The 20,037-nt window shown below is 45.7% G+C and overlaps 1 protein-coding gene across 5 annotated transcripts in view; it reads left to right on the top strand.

Moving 5' to 3' along the window:
* The window catches only part of odad2 (outer dynein arm docking complex subunit 2), a 671,461-nt gene that overhangs the window by 331,633 nt on the left and 319,791 nt on the right, over window positions 1–20,037 (top strand). For all 5 annotated transcript variants that reach the window (XM_070881478.1, XM_070881480.1, XM_070881476.1 and 2 more), the window contains exon 14: window positions 17,675–17,785. In XM_070881478.1, the coding sequence (XP_070737579.1) occupies window positions 17,675–17,785 (111 nt within the window). The remainder of the gene's footprint in view (window positions 1–17,674; window positions 17,786–20,037) is intronic.

Below are 20,037 nucleotides of genomic sequence, written 5' to 3'. Positions count from 1 at the left end.
GGAAAGTGTGAGGTCATCCACCTTGGGAAAAAAAACAGTAAAAGGGAATATTATTTGAATGGGGAGAAATTACAACATGCTGTGGTGCAGAGGGACCTGGGGGCCCTTGTGCATGAATCCTAAAAGGTTGGTTTGCAGGTGCAGCAGGTAATCAGGAAGGCAAATGGAATGTTGGCCTTCATTGCGAAAGGGATGGAGTACAAAAGCAGGGAGGTGTTGCTGCAACTGTATAAGGTATTGATAAGGCTGCACCTGGAGTACTGCGTGCAGTTTTGGTCACCTTACTTAAGGAAGGATATACTAGCTTTGGAAGGGGTACAGAGACGATTCACTAGGCTGATTCGAGAAATGAGGGGGTTACCTTATGATGATAGATTGAGTATACTGGGTCTTTACTCCTTGAAGTTCAGAAGGATGAGGGGTGATCTTATAGAAACATTTAAAATCATGAAAGGGATAGACAAGATAGAGGCAGAGAGGTTGTTTCCATTGGTGGGGGAAACTAGAACTAGGGGGCACAGCCTCAAAATACGGCGGAGCCAATTTAAAACCGAGTTGAGAAAGAATTTCTTCTCCCAGAGGGTTGTGAATCTGTGGAATTCTCTGCCCAAGGAAGCAGTTGAGGCTGGCTCATTGAATGTTTTCAAGTCAAAGATAGTTAGATTTTTAAGCAATAAGGGAATTAAGGGTTATGGGGAGAGGGCGGGTAAGTGGAACTGAGTCCACGACCAGATCAGTCATGATCTTATTGAATGGCGGAGCAGGCTCGAGGGGCTAGATGGCCTACTCCTGTTCCTAATTCCTATGTTCCTATGAACTTACTTAAAAGCAATTACAAAGGTATGAAGGCAGAGTTGGCTAAAGTGGACTGGGAAAATAGATTAAAGGATAAGGCGGTAGATAAGCTGTGGCAAACATTTAGGAGATATTTCATAACTCTCAGCAAAGATATAATCCAGTGAGAAAGAAAGACTCTGAGAAGGATGAAACATCCATGGCTAACTAAGGAAGTAAAGGATGGCATCAAATTGAAAACAATGGCATACAATATTACAAAGATTAGTGGAAGGCCAGAGGATTGGGAATTGTTTTAGAAACCAGCAAAGGACGACTAAAAATATAATAGAGAGAGAAGATAGATTATGCGAGTAAACTAGCAAAAAATATAAAAACAGACAGTAAGAGCTTCTACAAGTATATAAAAAAGAGAGTAGCTGAAGTAAATGTTGGTCCCTTAAAGGATGAGAATGGGGAATCAATAATGGGAAACAAGGAAATGGCAGACTTTGAACAAATATTTTGTATTGGTCTTCACTATAGAAGACACTAAAAGCATTCCAATAATTGATAATCAAGGGGCTATTGGGAGCAGGGAACTTAAAACTATCACTATCACTAGGGAAAAAATACTAGGCGAATTAATAGGACTAAATGTAGACAAGTCCCCTGGACCTGATGGCCTGCATCCTAGGGTCTTAAAAGAAGTGACTGCAGTGATGGTGGATGCATTGGTTGTAATCTACCAAAATTCCCTGAATTCTGGAGAGGTCCCAGTGGATTGACTTTTAAGAAAGGAGGGAGACAGAAAGCAAGAAACTATAGATCAGTTAGCCTAACATTTGGTGATCTTATTGAAACTTATAAGATTCTATGTGGGCTTGATAGGGTAGATGCAGAGAGGATGTTTCCCCTCATGGGGGAATCTAGATCGAGGGGGCATAGTTTCAGAATAAGGGGTCGCCCATTTAAAACAGATATGAGGAGGAATTCTCTTAGAGGGTTGTGAATCTTTGGAATTCTCTACCTCAGAGAGCTGTGGAGGCTGGGTCACTGAATATATTTAAAGTGGAGATCGACAGATTTTTGAATGATAAGGGAGTCAATGGTTATGGGGAGCAAGCAGGGAAGTGGAGTTGAGGCCAAGATCAGATTAGCCATGATCTTATTGAATGCAGAGCAGGCTCGAGATGCCAAATGGCCGCCTACTGCTCCTATTTCTTATGTTCTTATGTACCGAGCTTAAACTGACTGGCTCTTTAGACACTTTAAAATATGTAAATTTATTTTTCAAAAACACAGGAGTGTTATCAAACAACATTGAGGCACCGAGCCACATAAAGAGATATTAGGACAGATGACCAAAAACTTGGTTAAAGAGGTAGATTTTAAGGAGTGTTTTAAAGGAGAGTAGAGAGATGGAACGGCTTAGGGAGGGAATTCCAGAGTTTAGGACCTAGGCAGTTGAAGGCATGGCCACCAAGGATAGATTGTTTAAAAACGAAGATGTGCAAGAGGCCAGAATTGGAGGAGCGCAGAGATCTCTCAGGCTTGTAGGGCTGGAGGAGGCTGCAGAGATAGGGAGGGGCGAGGCCATGGAGGAATTTGAGAACAAGGATGAGAATTTTAAAATTGAAACGTTGCAGGATCAGGCGTCCGTTTAGGTCAGCAATCACAGGGGTGATGTGTGAACGATGTGAGTTAGGATACAGGCAGCAGAGTTTGGATGAGCTCAATTTAATGTAGGGTAGAAGATGGGAAGCCAGCCTAAGAACAGTGGAATAGTCAAGTATAGAAGTAAAAAAAGGCATGGTTGAGGGTTTCAGTAGCAGATGAGCTGAGGCAGGGCCATGTTATGGAGGTGGAAGTAGGTGGTCTCGGTGATGAAGCGGATAAATGATAGGAAGTTCAGCTCGAAATCAAATATGACACCAAGGTTCTGAACAATCTGGTTTAGCCTCAGACAGTTATCAGGGAGAGGGATGGAATTGATGGCTAGGGAACGGAGTTTGTGGTGGGGACTGAAGACAATGGCTTCGGTCTTGCCAATATTTAGTTGGAGGAAATTTCTGCTTATCCAGTACAGGATGTCGGACAAACAGTGTGACAAATCAGAGACAGTCGAGGAGTCTGGAGAGGAAGTGGCGATGTAATGCTGGGTGTCATCAGCGTACATTGTGGAACCTTACGTTTTTTTTATGATGTTGTGGAGGGGCAGCATATAGATGAGAAATATCATTGTGAAACAGTGAGCTGACAGTGACCACAACAACTGAAGGTTCTTTTTTCCAACGCAGGTCCTTCACGATTAATTGCAAATAAAGCTTTCTCTATTCCCAGAAGTTATGCAGTTAGTTATGCAGCCATCATCAATGCTATTCCTTCCATTTGGGGAACACAGCACATCCACAAACTGCACAGAGAATTTCAGTATACATAACATGGCAGCAAAACAATTGCAAAAGACTAGTACCACACTACATAGCATAATACAAAAGTAATTCAGTGTCACTATAGCTTTCAGTCTGTTTCAATGTTTTACTTCTTTTTATCATTTTTGTTTATATTATCTTGACAATTTTCTCTCTCAATTTTCTGTTCTGACCTCGTGTTTGCTAAGAAATGGGCACAGATTTTGTGGTCAGTGATGAAATGACAGCGCTCGGCGCTGACCTTGAATAAAGCTGCCCACAAAGATCTTGCGATCTCTCTGCCGTGAATTTCACCTTTCTCAGCATTAATTTCATTCTGGCATCACCTATAGGGGATCATAGAATAATAGAAGTTTATGGCACAAATGGAGGCCATTTGGCCCATCTCCAACATCCAGCAACAACGATGTCATCAAGCAGGCTAAGCAGCCAATCACATTGAAGAAATCTCACAACAAACCAGGAATTAAAATGCACTGATTATCCTTCACTTTTTAATCATTTTACAGCAAGCGAAATAAAGATTGGGACATAAGCATATAGGGTTAAGGTAGAAGCTGAAATGTCATAAACAAGCTTTAAAAAAAATAATTGTTATCATTTTAAAAATCATGGAATTTTTATCATGTAATGTAGGAAATGAGACTTCACATGTAAAATTAGTAAAAGTAGAGATTGTTCAGCAGTAATTATGACTTGGTACATTGTAAAAAAAAAAATCAATTGCACCTTATTTAACGTCTTAAAGGGTTTTTACAGCGAGAATAGAGCGTAAAAAGCTCAAGTCCACGGCACATCAATGATTTCTAAAGATTTACATCTGCGGGGTCTTCAAAAGCGCAATCTATTGAGGAGCAGAGAATCACTGACAGCAACTTCTGGATTTCCACATTTAACTACACATGTGCGGCTGCCAGAAGTTGCTGTCATTTTCACACAGTAATGACGGTGAACGCTGACGGTTTCTGTTGTGTCTCAAATAAAGCAATGTGACTGAGTACTGTCGACTTGAATAAGTGTGACCTTAGTCTCTTTATTCTGACTCCAGAGTGCTGGGATCCCTTGGGACTCCAACAGATGCGTCCTCTGGTGGCGGTAGAATGCTGGTTACAAGGTGTTGCATACATAACATCACTTTCCCCCCCCCCCCCCCCCCTGTCAATAGTACACTTATTTACAGGGTGAGACGACCTGGGGCTTTCCGTTCCCTAGTCGATCGTCTCGGTACAAACACAGGTGCAGGTGAGTTGGTTGGGTCTTTGCTGGGCTGCTGCGCAGCTGGCCTTGGTGGGGATGATGGTTTCAGCTTCGTGGTCAACCGTGATGTCGGTTGCCACTTGTGTGTGTATCGGAGGGTCGAAGTTGGTGATGTCCTCTCCAGGTTGCTCGTGGCTGTCTGTGAATCGCAGTTTGGTTTGGTCCAAATGCTTTCTGCAAGTTAGTCCATTTGCAAGTTTGACCTCAAACATCCTACTCCATTCTTTGGCTATGACAGTGCCAACAAGCCATTTGGGACCATGTCCATAGTTGAGTAGAAATACAGGGTCATTGACTTCAATATCGCGTGACAAATTTGCACGAACATGGTACATGCTTTGTTGATGCCGCCTGTCCTTGACATGATCATGGAGATCAGGATGGACTAGAGAGAGCCTTGTTTTGAGTGCCCTTTTCATGAGCAGTTCGGCAGAGGGAATCCTGGTGAGCGAGTCTTGTGCACTAACTGAGCAGGACTCAAGACAGGCGGGTTTGCAGGGAGCCTTCCGACACGCGTTTCAAGCTTTGCTTGATGGTTTGGACTGCCCATTCTGCCTGGCCATTAGATGCAGGCTTGAACGGGGCAGATGTGACGTGCTTGATCCTATTGCGGGTCATGAATTCCTTGAATTCAGCGCTGGTGAAGCACGGCCCATTGTCGCTGACAAGGACATCAGGCAGGCCGTGCGTGGCAAACATGGCTCGTAAGCTTTCGATGGTTGCAGTGGACATGCTTACAGACATTATCACACACTCAATCCATTTTGAATAAGCATCCACAACAACCAAAAACATTTTGCCTAAAAACGGGCCAGCGAAGTTAATGTGGATCCTAGACCACGGTTTGGAGGGCCATGACCACAAACTTAGCGGTGCCTCCCTGGGTGCATTGCTCAGTTGAGAGTAAGTGTTGCATTGGCGCTCGCAAGGCTCCAAATCTGAGTCGATGCCGGACCACCACACATGGGATTTGGCTATCGCTTTCATCATTACTATGCCTGGGTGGGTACTGTGTAGGTCGCGTATGAAAGTTTTCCTGCCTTTCTTAGGCAAAACCATGCGATTACCCCACAAAAGACAGTCCACCTGTATGGACATTTTGTCTTTGCGCCGCTGGAACAGCTTGATCTCTTCTTGCACCTCTGCTGGGACGCTGGATCAGTTCCCATGGAGGACACAGTTTTTTTTACAAGGGACAGTAGGGGATCCTGGCTGGTCCAGGTCCTGATCTGGCAGGCCGTAACGGTGTCTTTTCGTTTTCAAATGCTACCATCACCAAGAGCAAGTCTGCAGGCTGTGCCATTTCCACCCCAGTGGTGGACAATGGTAGCTGACTGAGAACAATCGGACTGGCCCACTCATTCAACTGAACCGGCGCAATGATGCCCTCTCATTGCAGCCTGTCCAGCTCGATCTCCACTTTCTCTCGCATCATGTATGACACCGCACGTGCCTTGTGGTGAATGCATCGTGTACCGGGAACCAAGTGGATCTGCACCTTCGCCCCAGAGAAGTTTCCGATGCCTGGCTCAAACATCGACCGGAACTTGCTCAAAACCTGGGCAGATGAGGTGTCGTCAACGGACGAAAGCGCTCGGATGTCGTCCCAGTTTCAGCGGATTTTTCCCAGCTAGCTTCTGCTGAACGGTGTGGGGCCATCTCCTGATACAATACATCATGCACCGCTCCATCATAGGAGACTTTTACTGCTGCACTGCCAATTACAGGGATCAGCTCTTTATTGTAAGTTCTTAGCTTGGTATAAATAGGGCTCAGATTGGGCCTTTGTTCCTTATTGTCCCACAGCCTCTCGAAGGCCTTTTTGCTCATGATAGACTGACTCGCACCCGTGTCCAATTCCGTGGATACTGGAATTCCGTTCAGTTCAACTTTTAACATGATCGATGGACATTTCGTGGTGAAGTGTGTACCTGTACACTTCTGCCTCCTCGATTCGAGTCTCTAGTTCAGTTTGAACCGCCATGGATCGGTCTTTCTCTGCAACGTGAGGGTTTGCAGCTCATCTGCACTTTCGCTGGAGGTATCCCATTGTTCCACAGCCTTTGCACGCATAGTGTTTGAAGCGGCATTGATGGGCTCGATGATCACCTTCGCAGCCCAACAAGGTGCTAATTGCTTCGCATTCACACTTGATGCGGACTCTGAGTCATCTGAGGTCGTGCAGCTGCAGGCGTGTACGTTCTGCCATATGCACTCCTGCCTGAAAACGACGTTACTTTGTGTACAGTACTTGCCGATGCATCTTTATGCTGCGGAATTTGTTTGGTGTTATCGCTGGTGGACATAAATGCCTGGGCTATCGTTATGGCTTTTCTCAGGTTCGATGTTTCAACAGTCAATAGTTTGCGAAGGATAACCTCATGGCCAATGCCAAGCACAAAAAGTCTCTTGGCATTTGCTCCAGGAATCCATCGAATTCGCAATGTCCTGCAAGGCGCCTTAGTTCGGCAACGTAGCTCGCCACTTCCTGGCCTTCAGACCATTGACATGTATAAAATCGATACCTTGCCATCAGAACGCTCTCCTTCGGATTTAGGTGCTCCCGGACCAGCATACACAGTTCTTCATATGATTTGGTTGTTGGTTTTACCGGAACAAGAAGATTCTTCATGAGGCTATCGGTTGTTGCCCCGCAGACGGTGAGGAAGATTGCCTTTCGTTTGACAGCGTTCTCATTCCCTTCCAGCTCGTTGACCACGGAGTATTGGTCGAGTCGCTCCACGAAGGCTTCCCAATTGTCACCTTCTGAGAATTTCTCCAGGATACCAACAGTTCTCTGCATTTTCGCGTGATGGTTTGTATTCTATTACTCGTCGCCAGTTGTTATGTCTCAAATAAAGCAATATGACTGAGTACTGTAGACTTGAGTAAGTGTGACCTTATATTCTGATGCCAGAATGCTAGCACAGTATGGGAGGCCTGCTTATATGCAATGCTCCCAAGGGATGCTGGGATCCCTTGGACTCCAACAGATATGGCCTCTGGTGGTGGTAGAATGCTGGTTACAAAATGTTGCATACATAACAGTTTCAACCTGTCATTACAACAACATGAGGCACCCTATGTGACCAGTTTTAATTTGTGAGCCTTGTTGGTGAGAATTGGCAGGCTTTGACGGCATGTGTATCATATCTGAGTCTGATCCTATTCTAATATGTATAGAAGCATAGATCCATAGCAGCTAGATAAGTACACGAGGAAGAAAGGAATAGAACGCTATCTTGATAGGGTGAGACGAAGTGAGGTGGTTAATGCCGAGCATAAATACCGGCATAAACCTGCTGAGATAAATGGCCGGTTTCTGTGCTGTAAAATTCTATGTAATTTTATGTAAAAACACACTTTCAGCAGGGGTTAGTAGACCGAAATCTTGGTTGTTATTCCTCTCTCTTGGGGAGCTAAGGTCAATTGTAGCGCCCCTTCTGTCAACTCAACTGAGATCAGCTAACTCAGTAGAGACTTGGGAACTGCTTGGTCAAGTGGACAAGTTAATCAGTCGCTAATTGAAGTATTTGGGAGCTTCAGTCTGACATTGTATTATTATGCAGAAAATAAATCACCCGTTGTCAAAAAGCCAAATATATGGCCCAAAATGTCCATGGCGGTTCCCACATGATTCCTGCTTTAACTACCGCAGGAGTCCAGTGGAATCTACAAGAACATAATAGGGAACAGTATCAACCGCTTCCTAAATTTGCCAGTCAGCTTTGTAAGGGACGGAGCCTCCAGTGGGACCAATGACATTGGGGGCTAGCCCAAGCTGCAGAGCCAAGGTTGGTGACTGGAGGCTGGTACACACAGAGATGAGGCAAATGGACCACCTGATGGGTGAAAGTGGGAGCCACTGGGGATGGTCAGTGGAGGGGATAGAAGTCCAGGCCAGGGAAGTGAAATTTTGGAGCCAGGCAATAGACCATATAAAGAAAATGGGGCTGGCAAACATGTTAGAACATAAGAAATAGGAGCAGGAGTAGGTCATTTGGCCCATCGAGCCTGCTCCGCCATTTAATAAGATCGTGCCTAACAAGGGAAATTAGGGAACGAGTTAAACCCAATGAAGAGACATATAAATTGGCCAGAAAAAGCAGCAAACCTGAGGACTGGGAGAAATTTAGAATTCAGCACAGGAGGACGAAGGGTTTAACTAGAAGGGGGAAAATAAAGTATAAGAGTAAGCTTGCAGGAAACATAAAAACTGACTGCAAAAGCTTCTATAGATATGTGAAGAGAAAAAGATTAGTGAAGTCTTGCAGTCAGAATCAGGTGAATTCATAATGGTGAACAAAGAAATGGCAGACCAATTGAACAAATACTTTGATTCTGTCTTCACTAAGGAAGACACAAATAACCTTCTGGAAATACAAGGGGACCGAGGGTCTAGCGAGAAGGAGGAACTGAAGGAAATCCTTATTAGTCAGGAAATTGTGTTAGGGAAATTAATGGGATTTGATACGTCCTTACTACACAGTATAAATGCACACGAGGCCCATGCTTGAGAGAAGGTCAGTCTGTGACCGGTCCTTTTTTCCTTAGCACTCAAGTGATAAAGGTGGGTGGAGCTTCCCCTTTTATACCTGAAGGTCCAGGTTAGGAGTGTCTCCCACCTAGTGGTCAGTGTTCTCACGGTGTACAACTTAGGTCAGTTTATACATGGGTTACAATGCTGGTTGAATACATGACATCACCTCCCCCCCCAAAGTCTTATTGGGATCACAGGTTGAGTCTCTCTGGTGGTTTACGCTCCCTTGTAGAGCGCCTGAGTTGGGGCTCCGGTTGTTGGGCGCTGGCCTGAGTGTCTGCTGTTTGCAGTGCCTCAGGCCTGTCCGAACTGCCCACAGTGACGGGGCTCTCCTCCCTTTGGTTCCGGTGTTCGGTCACCTGTGGTGGAGTGAACTCTATATCGTGTTCTTCCTCTGCTTCTTCTATGGGGTTGCTGAACCTCCTTTTTGTTTGATCCACATGTTTGCGGCAGATTTGTCCATTGGTAAGTTTAACTACTAGAATCCTATTTCCCTCTTTGGCAACCACAGTGTCTGCGAGCCATTTGGGCCCTGCAGCGTAGTTGAGGACAAAAACAGGATCATTTACATCAATACATCGCGCCCTCGCATTCCTGTCATGGTAGTGATATTGTGACTGGTGCCTGCTCTCGACAATTTCTTTCATGGTGGGGTGTATAAGGGATAATCGGGTTTTGAGCGTCCTTTTCATTAGTAGCTCTGCGGGTGGAACCCCTGTGAGCGAGTGTGGTCGGGATCTATAGGCCAACAGGAGGCGTGATAAGCGGGTTTGTCGGGAACCCCCTTGGAATCTGAGCATCCCCTGTTTGATTATCTACACTGCTCGTTCTGCCTGGCCGTTTGAGGCCGGCTTGAACGGTGCCGTTCTAACATGGTTAATTCCATTGCCTGCCATGAAGTCCTGGAATTCAGTGTTTGTGAAGCACGGGCCATTGTTGCTGACCAAGATGTCCGGTAGACCGTGGGCGGCGAACATTGCCCGTAGACTTTCTACCGTGGCAGAGGAGGTGCTTGAATTTAAAATTTCACACTCGATCCATTTGGAGTAGGCGTCTACTACAACCAAAAACATTTTCCCCATGAAAGGACCTGCGTAGTCCACATGGATGCGTGACCAAGGATTGGCGGGCCATGGCCGGGGGCTAAGGGGGGCTTCCCTGGGCGCATGGCCCAGCTGGGCACACGTGTTGCACATGCGAACACAAAGTTCCAGATCTGCGTCTATCCCTGGCCACCAAATGTGTGACCTGGCAATTGCCTTCATCGTGACAATGCCCGGGTGCCCATTGTGGAGTTCTCTGATGAACACCTCTCTGCCCATCTGGGGCATGACAACGCGGTTTCCCCACAGTAGGCAATCGGCCTGAATCGAGAGTTCATCCTTGCGCCTGTGAAATGGTTTAAATTTCTCAGGGCATGCCCTGTACGTGGCTGCCCAGTCCCCATTCAGGACACATTTCTTGACTAGAGACAATAGCGGGTCTCTATTTGTCCAGACTTTAATCTGACAGGCTGTCACGGGTGAGCCTTCGCTTCCGAAAGCTTCAACAGCCATGACCATCTCCGCACCATGCTCGGTAGCCCCCTCAGTGGTGGCTAGTGGGAGCCTGCTGAGTGCATCGGCGCAGTTTTCGGTGCCCGGTCTGTGCCGAATTGTGTAGTCATAGGCAGCTAACGTGAGTGCCCACCTCTGAATGCGGGCCGATGCGTTTGCATTTATGGCCTTGTTGTCGGCCAAAAGGGACGTTAGGGGTTTGTGATCTGTCTCCAGCTCAAATTTCCTGCCAAACAGGTACTGGTGCATTTTCTTTACCGCATATACACATGCGAGCACTTCCTTTTCTACCATCCCGTAGCCCCTTTCTGCCTGGGACAGACTCCTGGAGGCATAAGCTACCGGCTGTAACTGACCCTTGGCATTGACATGCTGCAACACACACCCGACACCATAGGATGACGCATCACACGTTAACACAAGTTTCTTACATGGGTCATATAGCGTTAACAGATTGTTGGAACATAACAAATTGCGTGCTCTATTAAAAGCCCTTTCCTGGCTGTCCCCCCAGACCCATTCGCGACCTTTGCGTAGGAGCACGTGTAGCGGCTCTAGCAGCGTGCTCAATTTGGGAAGAAAGTTACCAAAATAGTTCAGTAGCCCCAGGAACGAACGCAGCTCCGTCGTGTTACGGGGTCTGGGTGCTCTCTGGATCGCTTCCATCTTGGATGCAGTAGGGCTGATCCCGTCTGCTGCTACCCTCATCCCCAGGAATTCTACCTCTGGGGCTAGGAAGACGCACTTCGCCTTTTTCAGTCGCAGACCTACCCGGTCCAGTCTGCGTAGCACCTCCTCCAGGTTGTGGAGGTATTCTTCAGTATCGTAACCCGTAATGAGGATGTCGTCCTGAAAAACCACCGTCCCTGGAATCGACTTGAGGAGGCTTTCCATATTTCGTTGGAAGATCGTGGCGGTCGAGCGAATCCCGAACGGACATCTGTTGTACTCAAACAACCCCTTGTGTGTTGTGATGGTGGTCAGCTTCTTCGACTCACTCGCCAGCTCCTGGGTCATGTAAGCTGAGGTCAGGTCCAATTTTGAAAAAAGTTTGCCACCGGATAGCGTCGCATTGAGGTCCTCTGCTCTCGGTAGCGGGTACTGGTCTTGGAGTGACACCCGATTGATGGTGGCCTTGTAATCGCCACATATCCTGACCGACCCATCCGCCTTGAGCACCGGCACAATCGGGCTCGCCCAGTCACTGAATTCGACAGGCGAGATGATGCCTTCCCTCAACAGGCGGTCCAATTCGCCTTCTATCTTTTCCCGCATCACGTACGGCACCGCTCTGGCCTTGTGGTGTACTGGTATGGCGTCCAGGTTTATGTGAATCACTACCTTGGCCCCCATGAAAGTGCCAATGCCGGGTTGAAATAATGAGTCAAATTTGTCCAGGAGCTGTGAGCATGATACTCGCTCCACAGAGGAAATTGCATTGACATCGCCCCATTTCCAGTTCATGACAGCAAGCCAACTCCTCCCCAGTAGTGCAGGACCGTCCCCTGGGACAATCCAGAGTGGCAACCTGTTCTCCGAATCTTTGTGGGTCACGACTACCGTGGCGCTGCCGAGCACTGGAATGATCTGCTTTGTGTAAGTCCGTAGCTGTGCGTCAATCGGCAATAATTTTGGCCTCCTGGCCTTGGATGCCCACAACTTTTCGAACTGTTTGATACCCATCAGGGACTGGCTGGCACTCGTGTCTAACTCCATTGATACTGGGATGCCATTGAGGAGCACTTTCATCATTATCGGTGGCGTCCTGGTGTATGAACTGTATACGTGCTCCACATGAACTCGCTAAACTTCAGCTTCCAGCGAATTCCCCCAGTGTCCATTTCTGCAATTTCTGCAGGTATTTTGCTCATCTCTGCAAACTCCGGCTTTCTGTTCTTTCTGTTATTTCTTCAAAGAATTTAATAAAGTTGGTCAAACATAACCTATCCTTTTGAAATATGTGCTGTATTCTTGGTTTCTAGATGTTAGATGAGTAAATAATGTTCTGTGTTCTTCCTTCTAACTGGTTTTTAATTCAATTTTCTGTTCTCCCCTAACTTCATATTCCTTAATCTTCTCAAATTGTCTCATATGTGCACCTTTTCAAAGATTTTTGGAAAATCCATGTACTCCACATCCATTGCATTTTTCCCAATTCACCATATTCGTTATCTCTTCAAAGAACTCTTATCAGGTTTGTCAAGCATTGTCTTCCTTTCTGAAATCTGTATTATTTTATCTCCATCTAGGCATTTAGGGGCCGCAATTGCCCCTTCCCTTAAAGCCTGTTCCCGCCGGAAATCGGCGGCCACGCTGCGGAGTGGAATGACCGTCAATTTTTCATGAAATTGCCGCCATTTTGAGAATTCCATTCTTGCGGTATCCCGGCGATGACCCGCTCTCCCCACTACCACTCCGCTGCTGCCTATCCATCCTAAGTGCGTCATCAGAACACGCATCGCCGATGTGCCCCCCCGAACGCAAATTTCCACTCTGGAAAATCTTGCTCCCGCCACTCGGTGCCACCGACAGCTTTTAAAGAAGCAGTAACAGGACATTTGGAAAAGCATAATGCAGTCAGGCAGAGTCAGCATGGATTTATGAAGGAGAAGTCATGTTTGACAAATTTGCTGGAATTCTTTGAGGATATAACAAACAGGGTGGATAAAGGGGAATCAGTGGATGTGGTGTATTTGGACTTCCAGAAGGCATTTAACAAGGTGCCACATAAAAGGTTACTGCACAAGATAAAAGTTCACGGGGTTGGGGGTAATATATTAGCATGGATAGAGGATTGGCTAACTAACAGAAAACAGAGTCGGGATAAATGGTTCATTCTCTGGTTGGCAATCAGTAAATAGTGGGGTGCTGCAGAGATCAGTGCTGGGACCCCCAACTATTTACAATCTATATTAACGACTTGGAAGAAGGGACTGAGTGTAAAGTAGCCAAGTTTGCTGATGATACAAAGATGGGAGGAAAAGCAATGTGCGAGGAGGCACAAAAAATCTGCAAAAGGACTTAGACAGACTAAGTGAGTGGGCACAAATTGGCAGATGGAGTATAATGTTGGAAAGTGTGAGGTCATGCACTTTGGCAGAAAAAAATCAAAGGGTAAGTTATTATTTAAATGGAGAAAGATTGCAAAATGCCGCAGTACAACAGGATCTGGGGATACTTGTGCATGAAACACAAAAGGTTAGTATGCAGGTACAGCAAGTAATCAGGAAGGCCAATGGAATCTTGGCCTTTATTACAAAGGGGATGGAGTATAAAAACAAGGCAGTCTTGCTACAGTTATACAGGGTATTGATGATGCCACACCTGGAATACTGCGCACAGTTTTGGTTTCCATATTTACGAAAGGATATACTTGCTTTGGAGGCAGTTCAGAGAAGGTTCACTAGGTTGATTCCGGAGATGAGGGGATTTACTTATGAGGAAAGGGTGAGTAGGTTGGGCCTCACTCATTGGAATTCAGAAGAATGAGAGGTGATCTTATTGAAACATTTATGATTATGAGTATGAGGGGGCTTGACAAGGTGGAATCAGAGAGGATGTTTCCACTGATAGGGGACAATAGAACTGGGGGCATAATCTTAGAATAAGGGGCCGCCCATTTAAAACTGAGATGAGGAGGAATTTCTTCTCTCGGAGGATTGTAAATCTGTGGAATTTGTTGCCTCAGAAAGCTGTGGAAGCTGGGACACTGAATAAATTTAAGACAGAGATAGACAGTTTCTCAATCGATAGGGGATTAAGTGGTTATGGAGAGCAGGCAGGGAAGTGGACCTGAGTCCATGATCGGATCAGCCATGATCGTATTAAATCGCGGAACAGGCTCGAGGGGCCGTATGGCCTACTCCTGCTCCTATTTCTTATGTTCTTATGTTCTGTCGGTGCACTGTGCATGGAGTGCTTGTAAAATGGCGGTGCGGCTGCAATTCAAGGGGAGTACCTACTGCCGCGGCCACCATCTTATTTTTTTTTTCAGCTGACTGCCAGCTCTGGCCAATAATTATGTCTTCCGGGTTCGGCCGGGGCACCCCCTCTTGGGTGCCAGGTCGCTGGCTTGGCCGAAACCCTTCCTGGTAGCCCAGAGGACCTAACTTAAAGGATCGCAGAGCTCACAAAGGCTCTCCCCTTTAAGTGAAGGGGAGAGACATCGTGGCGAGCCAACATGATGACGTCATCAGCACTACGCTGATGAGTGACAGCAGCAGACACTCCGCCCATCCATCACTTCCGCCCCTCTACTTACCAAACTTCTGCTCACTGCCGCACTTTCGCCCCCATTATGACTGAATTCCGGGCCGTTTGAAAAAAAAAGCCAAAGAGCAGAATTTCGCACAAGAGGCCATCGCATCTACTGTTGCGGTAAAAACAGTCGAAACACAGTAGGTGTGCCGTGTTTTTGCCAGGGGGGCAATTTCGGCCCCTTAGTAATTTCATCTTTCATTGAAGATTCCAAAATTTACCCTACGACAGATGTTAAACTAACTGGGCTATAATTACTCTTAGTTCAGTCTCCCTTTTGGAAAATGGATATTACATTGGCACGTTTCAATTCTCTAGCACCCATCCACTCTCAATAGAAATATGAAATATAATTTCTAAGGCCTCTGCTATGTCTATTTCTTCTCCTATTTCCCTCAGGCTATTGTCAGGCCTCAGCACTTTGTCCTCCTTTAGCTTAACTAACTTCTCTAATGTTTTCTTTTATTTATCATAGTATCTTTCAGCTCACTTTTAACCAATTCAGGATTTACCTCCTCCCCAATATCCTCTTTTGCAAACACTGACATGTTTGAGAATAATTTCTCATTCTCTCTTATTCTTCCATTTTTATACTTATATGCCCTCTTATTTTAGTTTCTGACCTTAGGTGTCAGCCTTGGCTAAGATGCAGCATTCTTATCTCTAAATCTGATAATTGTATGCTTAAGCCCCTCTTTAAGTGATTAAATCCTCTCCACAGCAAGTATTCACTCCTTTAGCAATATTGCCAATCCTCCTTTCTTTCCTATTATGTACCTCCTAAAAATATTATAACCCAATATGTTTATTTTCTATTACTATTCAGTTTGCAACCAAGTTTCAGCCTATATCTTCCTGTGACAGAATTGCTTTTAACATCCCAGTTTACTTCTTACACTCTGTATATTGCAACACATGCACTTTTCATTCATATATAATGCTACTCCTTTCCTCTTGATTTTTTTGTCCAAACCAATGCCTCATCCCTTTATCTGTTTTCCTGCTTATAACTGGTTGTTTTGATTTACCTCTACTCCCTTTATTCCTTCTGCATTGTATCCTTTTTGTCCAATTCTTTATTTATTTATTTGTTTGTTTGTTTACCTCTTCTATTTCTACCTTCTCATTCTTCCTGCTCATTTTCATATTCCCTGTCCCACTTCCTTCCTAGTTTAAATTACTTCACTTTCTTATTGATCTGTTTTGCCAGTTAATTAGCTCTCGTCCTGTTCAGATGTAGCCTATCTATCTAGTAGAACATTAAAAAAATAAGCTTTAGGAGCAGGGATAGGCCATATGGCCTCGCGAACATTCTCCACCATTCAACAAGATCATGGCTGATCTTCAATCTCAACTCCACTTTCCCACCTGTTCACCATATCTCTTGATTTCCCTCAAAATCCAAAAATCTATCTATCTCAGCCTTGAATATACTCAACGATTCAACATCCACAACCCTTTGGGATAGAGAATTCCAAAGATTCACAGCAATCTGAGTAAAGAAATTCCTCCTCATCTCAGTCTTAAATGGCCGACCTCTTATCCTGAGACTATGGCCCCTAGTTCTAGACTCTCCAGCTAGGGAAAACAAATTCTCAGTATCTCCTCTGTCAATCCCCCTCAGAATCTATCGGCCCGAACTTGGTGAAAGCCAAGGCCCGCTCAAGTGCTGCCCAAAGGATTGCCGAGAGACCTGGCAGTACTTTGCCAGGAAGATTCCTCTAAAAGATATGGCAGTACCGCCCGGCGGCAAAATTCTGGGCGGCAGCGGGCGGGAGCTCCCAATCTCAGTGGCAAATGCAATCCTCGCCAAAGTGCTGTTGAGGATTGAGTCAGGCCCAGGGAGGTCAGAACACATAGTAATAAAAATTTTCATCAAAAAAAAAACCTCTGGAACACCTTCAGGGGATTCCATACACATAGGTCGCTAAAAAAAAAATAATTAAAAGAAGTTCACTAACCATTTTTTGCAGATCGTCTTACTTACCGTTGGGGTTAGACCTGCCTCCATACAGCGGTCCTTCCCCCTGCTGCCGCCGACTCCCGCCCGCACCAATATGGCAGCTCAGCAGGCAGGAGGTCACTTACGCGACTTGCACGTCAGCTGGCGGTTCCCAGCAGTTCTCCACTCGGGAGACCTCCACGAAAATGGCAGCGAGGGGAGACCGCCCAAAAAACTCAGCAGCAGCCGGCAGCAGTGGGCAGTAAACCCACCATGTTCGGGCCCTTATATGTTTCAATGAGATTAGAGCTCCCATGTTTCCCAGAATTGGTGACAGTGTCCCATGAAATCAAAACCCTATTCCAGAGTCAACCCCTTTAGCCGTGTATTGAGTTTCCTAATCTTTCTATTCTTCCCCATTCTAGCATGTAGCTTGGGAAGTAATCTGGAGATTACTATCCTTTTATTATCACATTTTTGACATTGAATGGTTATTTCTCAGCTTAACTTCTCATCTATGTAGATCCCTCTGCATCTGATCTTGATTGATTGTAATCTTTACATCTTGGTGTCACTGGCATATTACAATAATTTTGTCTCCCCAATTCCAAATCATTGATGTGCCAGCTCCAAATTAATGAACTTTCACCAATTGAATTGGCCTTTTTTTTTCAATTTTTCATTAGCTTTTGTAATGCCTAAGGGATAAGATAGTTCAGAGAAAAAATGATTTAATCCCTTGCCATTTTCTCCAGACATTCCACACTCCTTATGCATGTCTACTTTTCATAAAACATCACAAACAAAAAATACCAGCCTCTAGATCTTTTAAATTCCATGTATAAAGGTAGCATTTAATATTCTATTTAATTCATAGAATACATAATGTTTCTTTTTTGTATTGATTTTTCAGTCAAGTTATAGGTTGGCCATTCGAACAGAAAATATGGTTAAAGATCTGGTACGAAATCTTAATAGTGAAAGTCAGGAGCTTCAGATGCATTGTGCTCGTGCCATTTTCAAGGTACGAGACTACTTTTTAGCTTTCTGACTCTTTGAACATATTTTCTAAGGTGCTTACATGGTGCTTTTATTCTTACTAGTCTGTATCAGGATGTTTTGAATGTTGATAATATAAGCAATGAAAAATTATGATACAGTTTGTAATAATTGTAGGTCATTTTTACGGAAAATATATTCATGAGTAAAGTCGAAAAGAACAAATGATCCCCAAATTTAAATGGGCCGAGATCCCAGCAGTTACACCAAGATCACGCTTGTGCACTCCACAGCTTGGGCCCAAGTTTCCACAGGATAAAAAACGGGCGCCTCTCCGAGCTGGGCGCCCATTTTTCGCGCCTAAAACGGCGCTAGAAAAAAAACACGCTATTCTCAAGCGCTTTGCAGCTCCTTGTCTGTTTGGCGCGGCGCCCAGGGGGGGCGGAGCCTACACTCGCGCCGATTTTGTAAGTGGGAGGGGGCGGGTACTATTTAAATTAGTTTTTTTCCTGCCGGCAACCCTGCACGTGCGCGTTGGAGCGTTCGCGCATGCTCGGTGTGAAAAAAAACATTGGCACTCGGCCATTTTTGTAGTTCTTTGTAGCTGTTTAATTTTTGAATATTTTTTAATAAAATCACATTGCCATCAGCACATCAGCACTGAGGCTTCCCTTCTCACTGTCTCCTTCCCCTCCCTCCCCTCCGCGGCAACAAACGGCTGTCTCCTTCCCCTCCCTCCCCTCCGCGGCAACAAGCCACTGTCTCCTTCCCCTCCCTCCCCTGCACGGCAACAAGCCGCTGTCTCCTTCCCCTCCCTCCCCTGCGCGGCAACAAGCCGCTGTCTCCTTCCCCTCCCTCCCCTGCGCGGCAACAAGCCGCTGTCTCCTTCCCCTCCCTCCCCTCCGCGACAACAAGCCGCTGTCTCCTTCCCCTCCCTCCCCTGCGAGGCAAGAAGCCGCTGTCTCCTTCCCCTCCCTCCCCTGCGCGGCAACAAACGGCGGTTTCCTTCAAACGATGGCTGAAGCACTTTCACACAGGTAGGAAGATGGTTTATTTAATCTTTTCTTTGCTTATAAATGTTTATTCAGGTTGGATTTATTTGTATAATATTTGTAGAAGTATAAATAAGGATTGATTGTAGAATTTAATGAGATCCCTTCCCCCCCCCCTCCCCCCCCACCTCGTTCTGGACGCCTAATTTGTAACCTGCGCCTGATTTTTTAATGTGTAGAACAGGTTTTTTCAGTTCTACAAAAATCTTCACTTGCTCCATTCTACTTTAGTTTGGAGTACGTTTTCACTGTGGAAACTTTGAAATCAGGCGTCAGTGGCCGGACACGCCCCCTTTTGAAGAAAAAATTCTGTTCTAAAGTAGAACTGTTCTACCTCACTAGAACTGAAGAAAAAAAAATGTGGAGAATTGCGATTTCTAAGATAGTCCATTCTCCACCAGTTGCTCCTAAAAATCAGGTGCAAATCATGTGGAAACTTGGGCCCTATGTGGGGTCAGTGGGAGAACATTTTATTTGCACAGGGCCAGTGGGCACATCTTGTGCATCCGGCAGCCTCATTCTGCTGGAAACTTTGACATCTGATGCCATCCAGCGGGGTAAAAATGTTTGCAAGCAGCTATTTAATAAAACATTTATTTAAAAAAAAGTAAGCATTTTCTTCAAAAGGCCAGGTTATTTCCCTGGCCTGAAGTTTTGGGATGGGGGGCATCAGCATTCTTTTGAAGTCCTATATCCCTCATCTCACTTGGTGTCACAGCTTCCAAATATGCGCTGGCTCCCATTAGGCTCGAGAAAGCAAGAACTCCAGCGTAGGTAATTTCATGCATCACCCCCCACCCCCACCCCTGCCATCCATTGGTGCCGTTTTCTTCGTGTGTGGTCTTGTTTGCAGCAGATTGAGGTTCCACCCCCAAACAAGGTCCTGTGGAAGGGCAGATCCCTGCACTGGGAGCACTCAGGCTGTATTATCAAGTAACAGCAAGCTTCTGATTGTGTACCAGCCACTTTCATGGTAGGGGTAGGGGCAACTGGCACAGGATGAGAGGGATATGGGGACATCAGTGCGGGGAGGGTGGGGTTGCAAAATGCAGGGATGTTCTATTAATTTAAAGCAGCCTCCCCATCAGGCACTCCAACCACATTATGAGGTAGGTGCTCAACTTCAAGAAGCTTGTGGATTAGTTTCTAGCTCCATTTGGACAAGCTGACCTTCTGGGATGCCTTGTCGACCTTAGGCCTGCATGCCTGATTTTCCAGGGAATGG

This window comes from Pristiophorus japonicus, chromosome 5 (assembly GCF_044704955.1).
Source record: "Pristiophorus japonicus isolate sPriJap1 chromosome 5, sPriJap1.hap1, whole genome shotgun sequence".
In the NCBI taxonomy this organism is placed as follows: domain Eukaryota; kingdom Metazoa; phylum Chordata; class Chondrichthyes; family Pristiophoridae; genus Pristiophorus; species Pristiophorus japonicus.
Note: the sequence above shows the minus strand (reverse complement) of the source record. Positions and strands in the feature narration are given on the sequence as shown.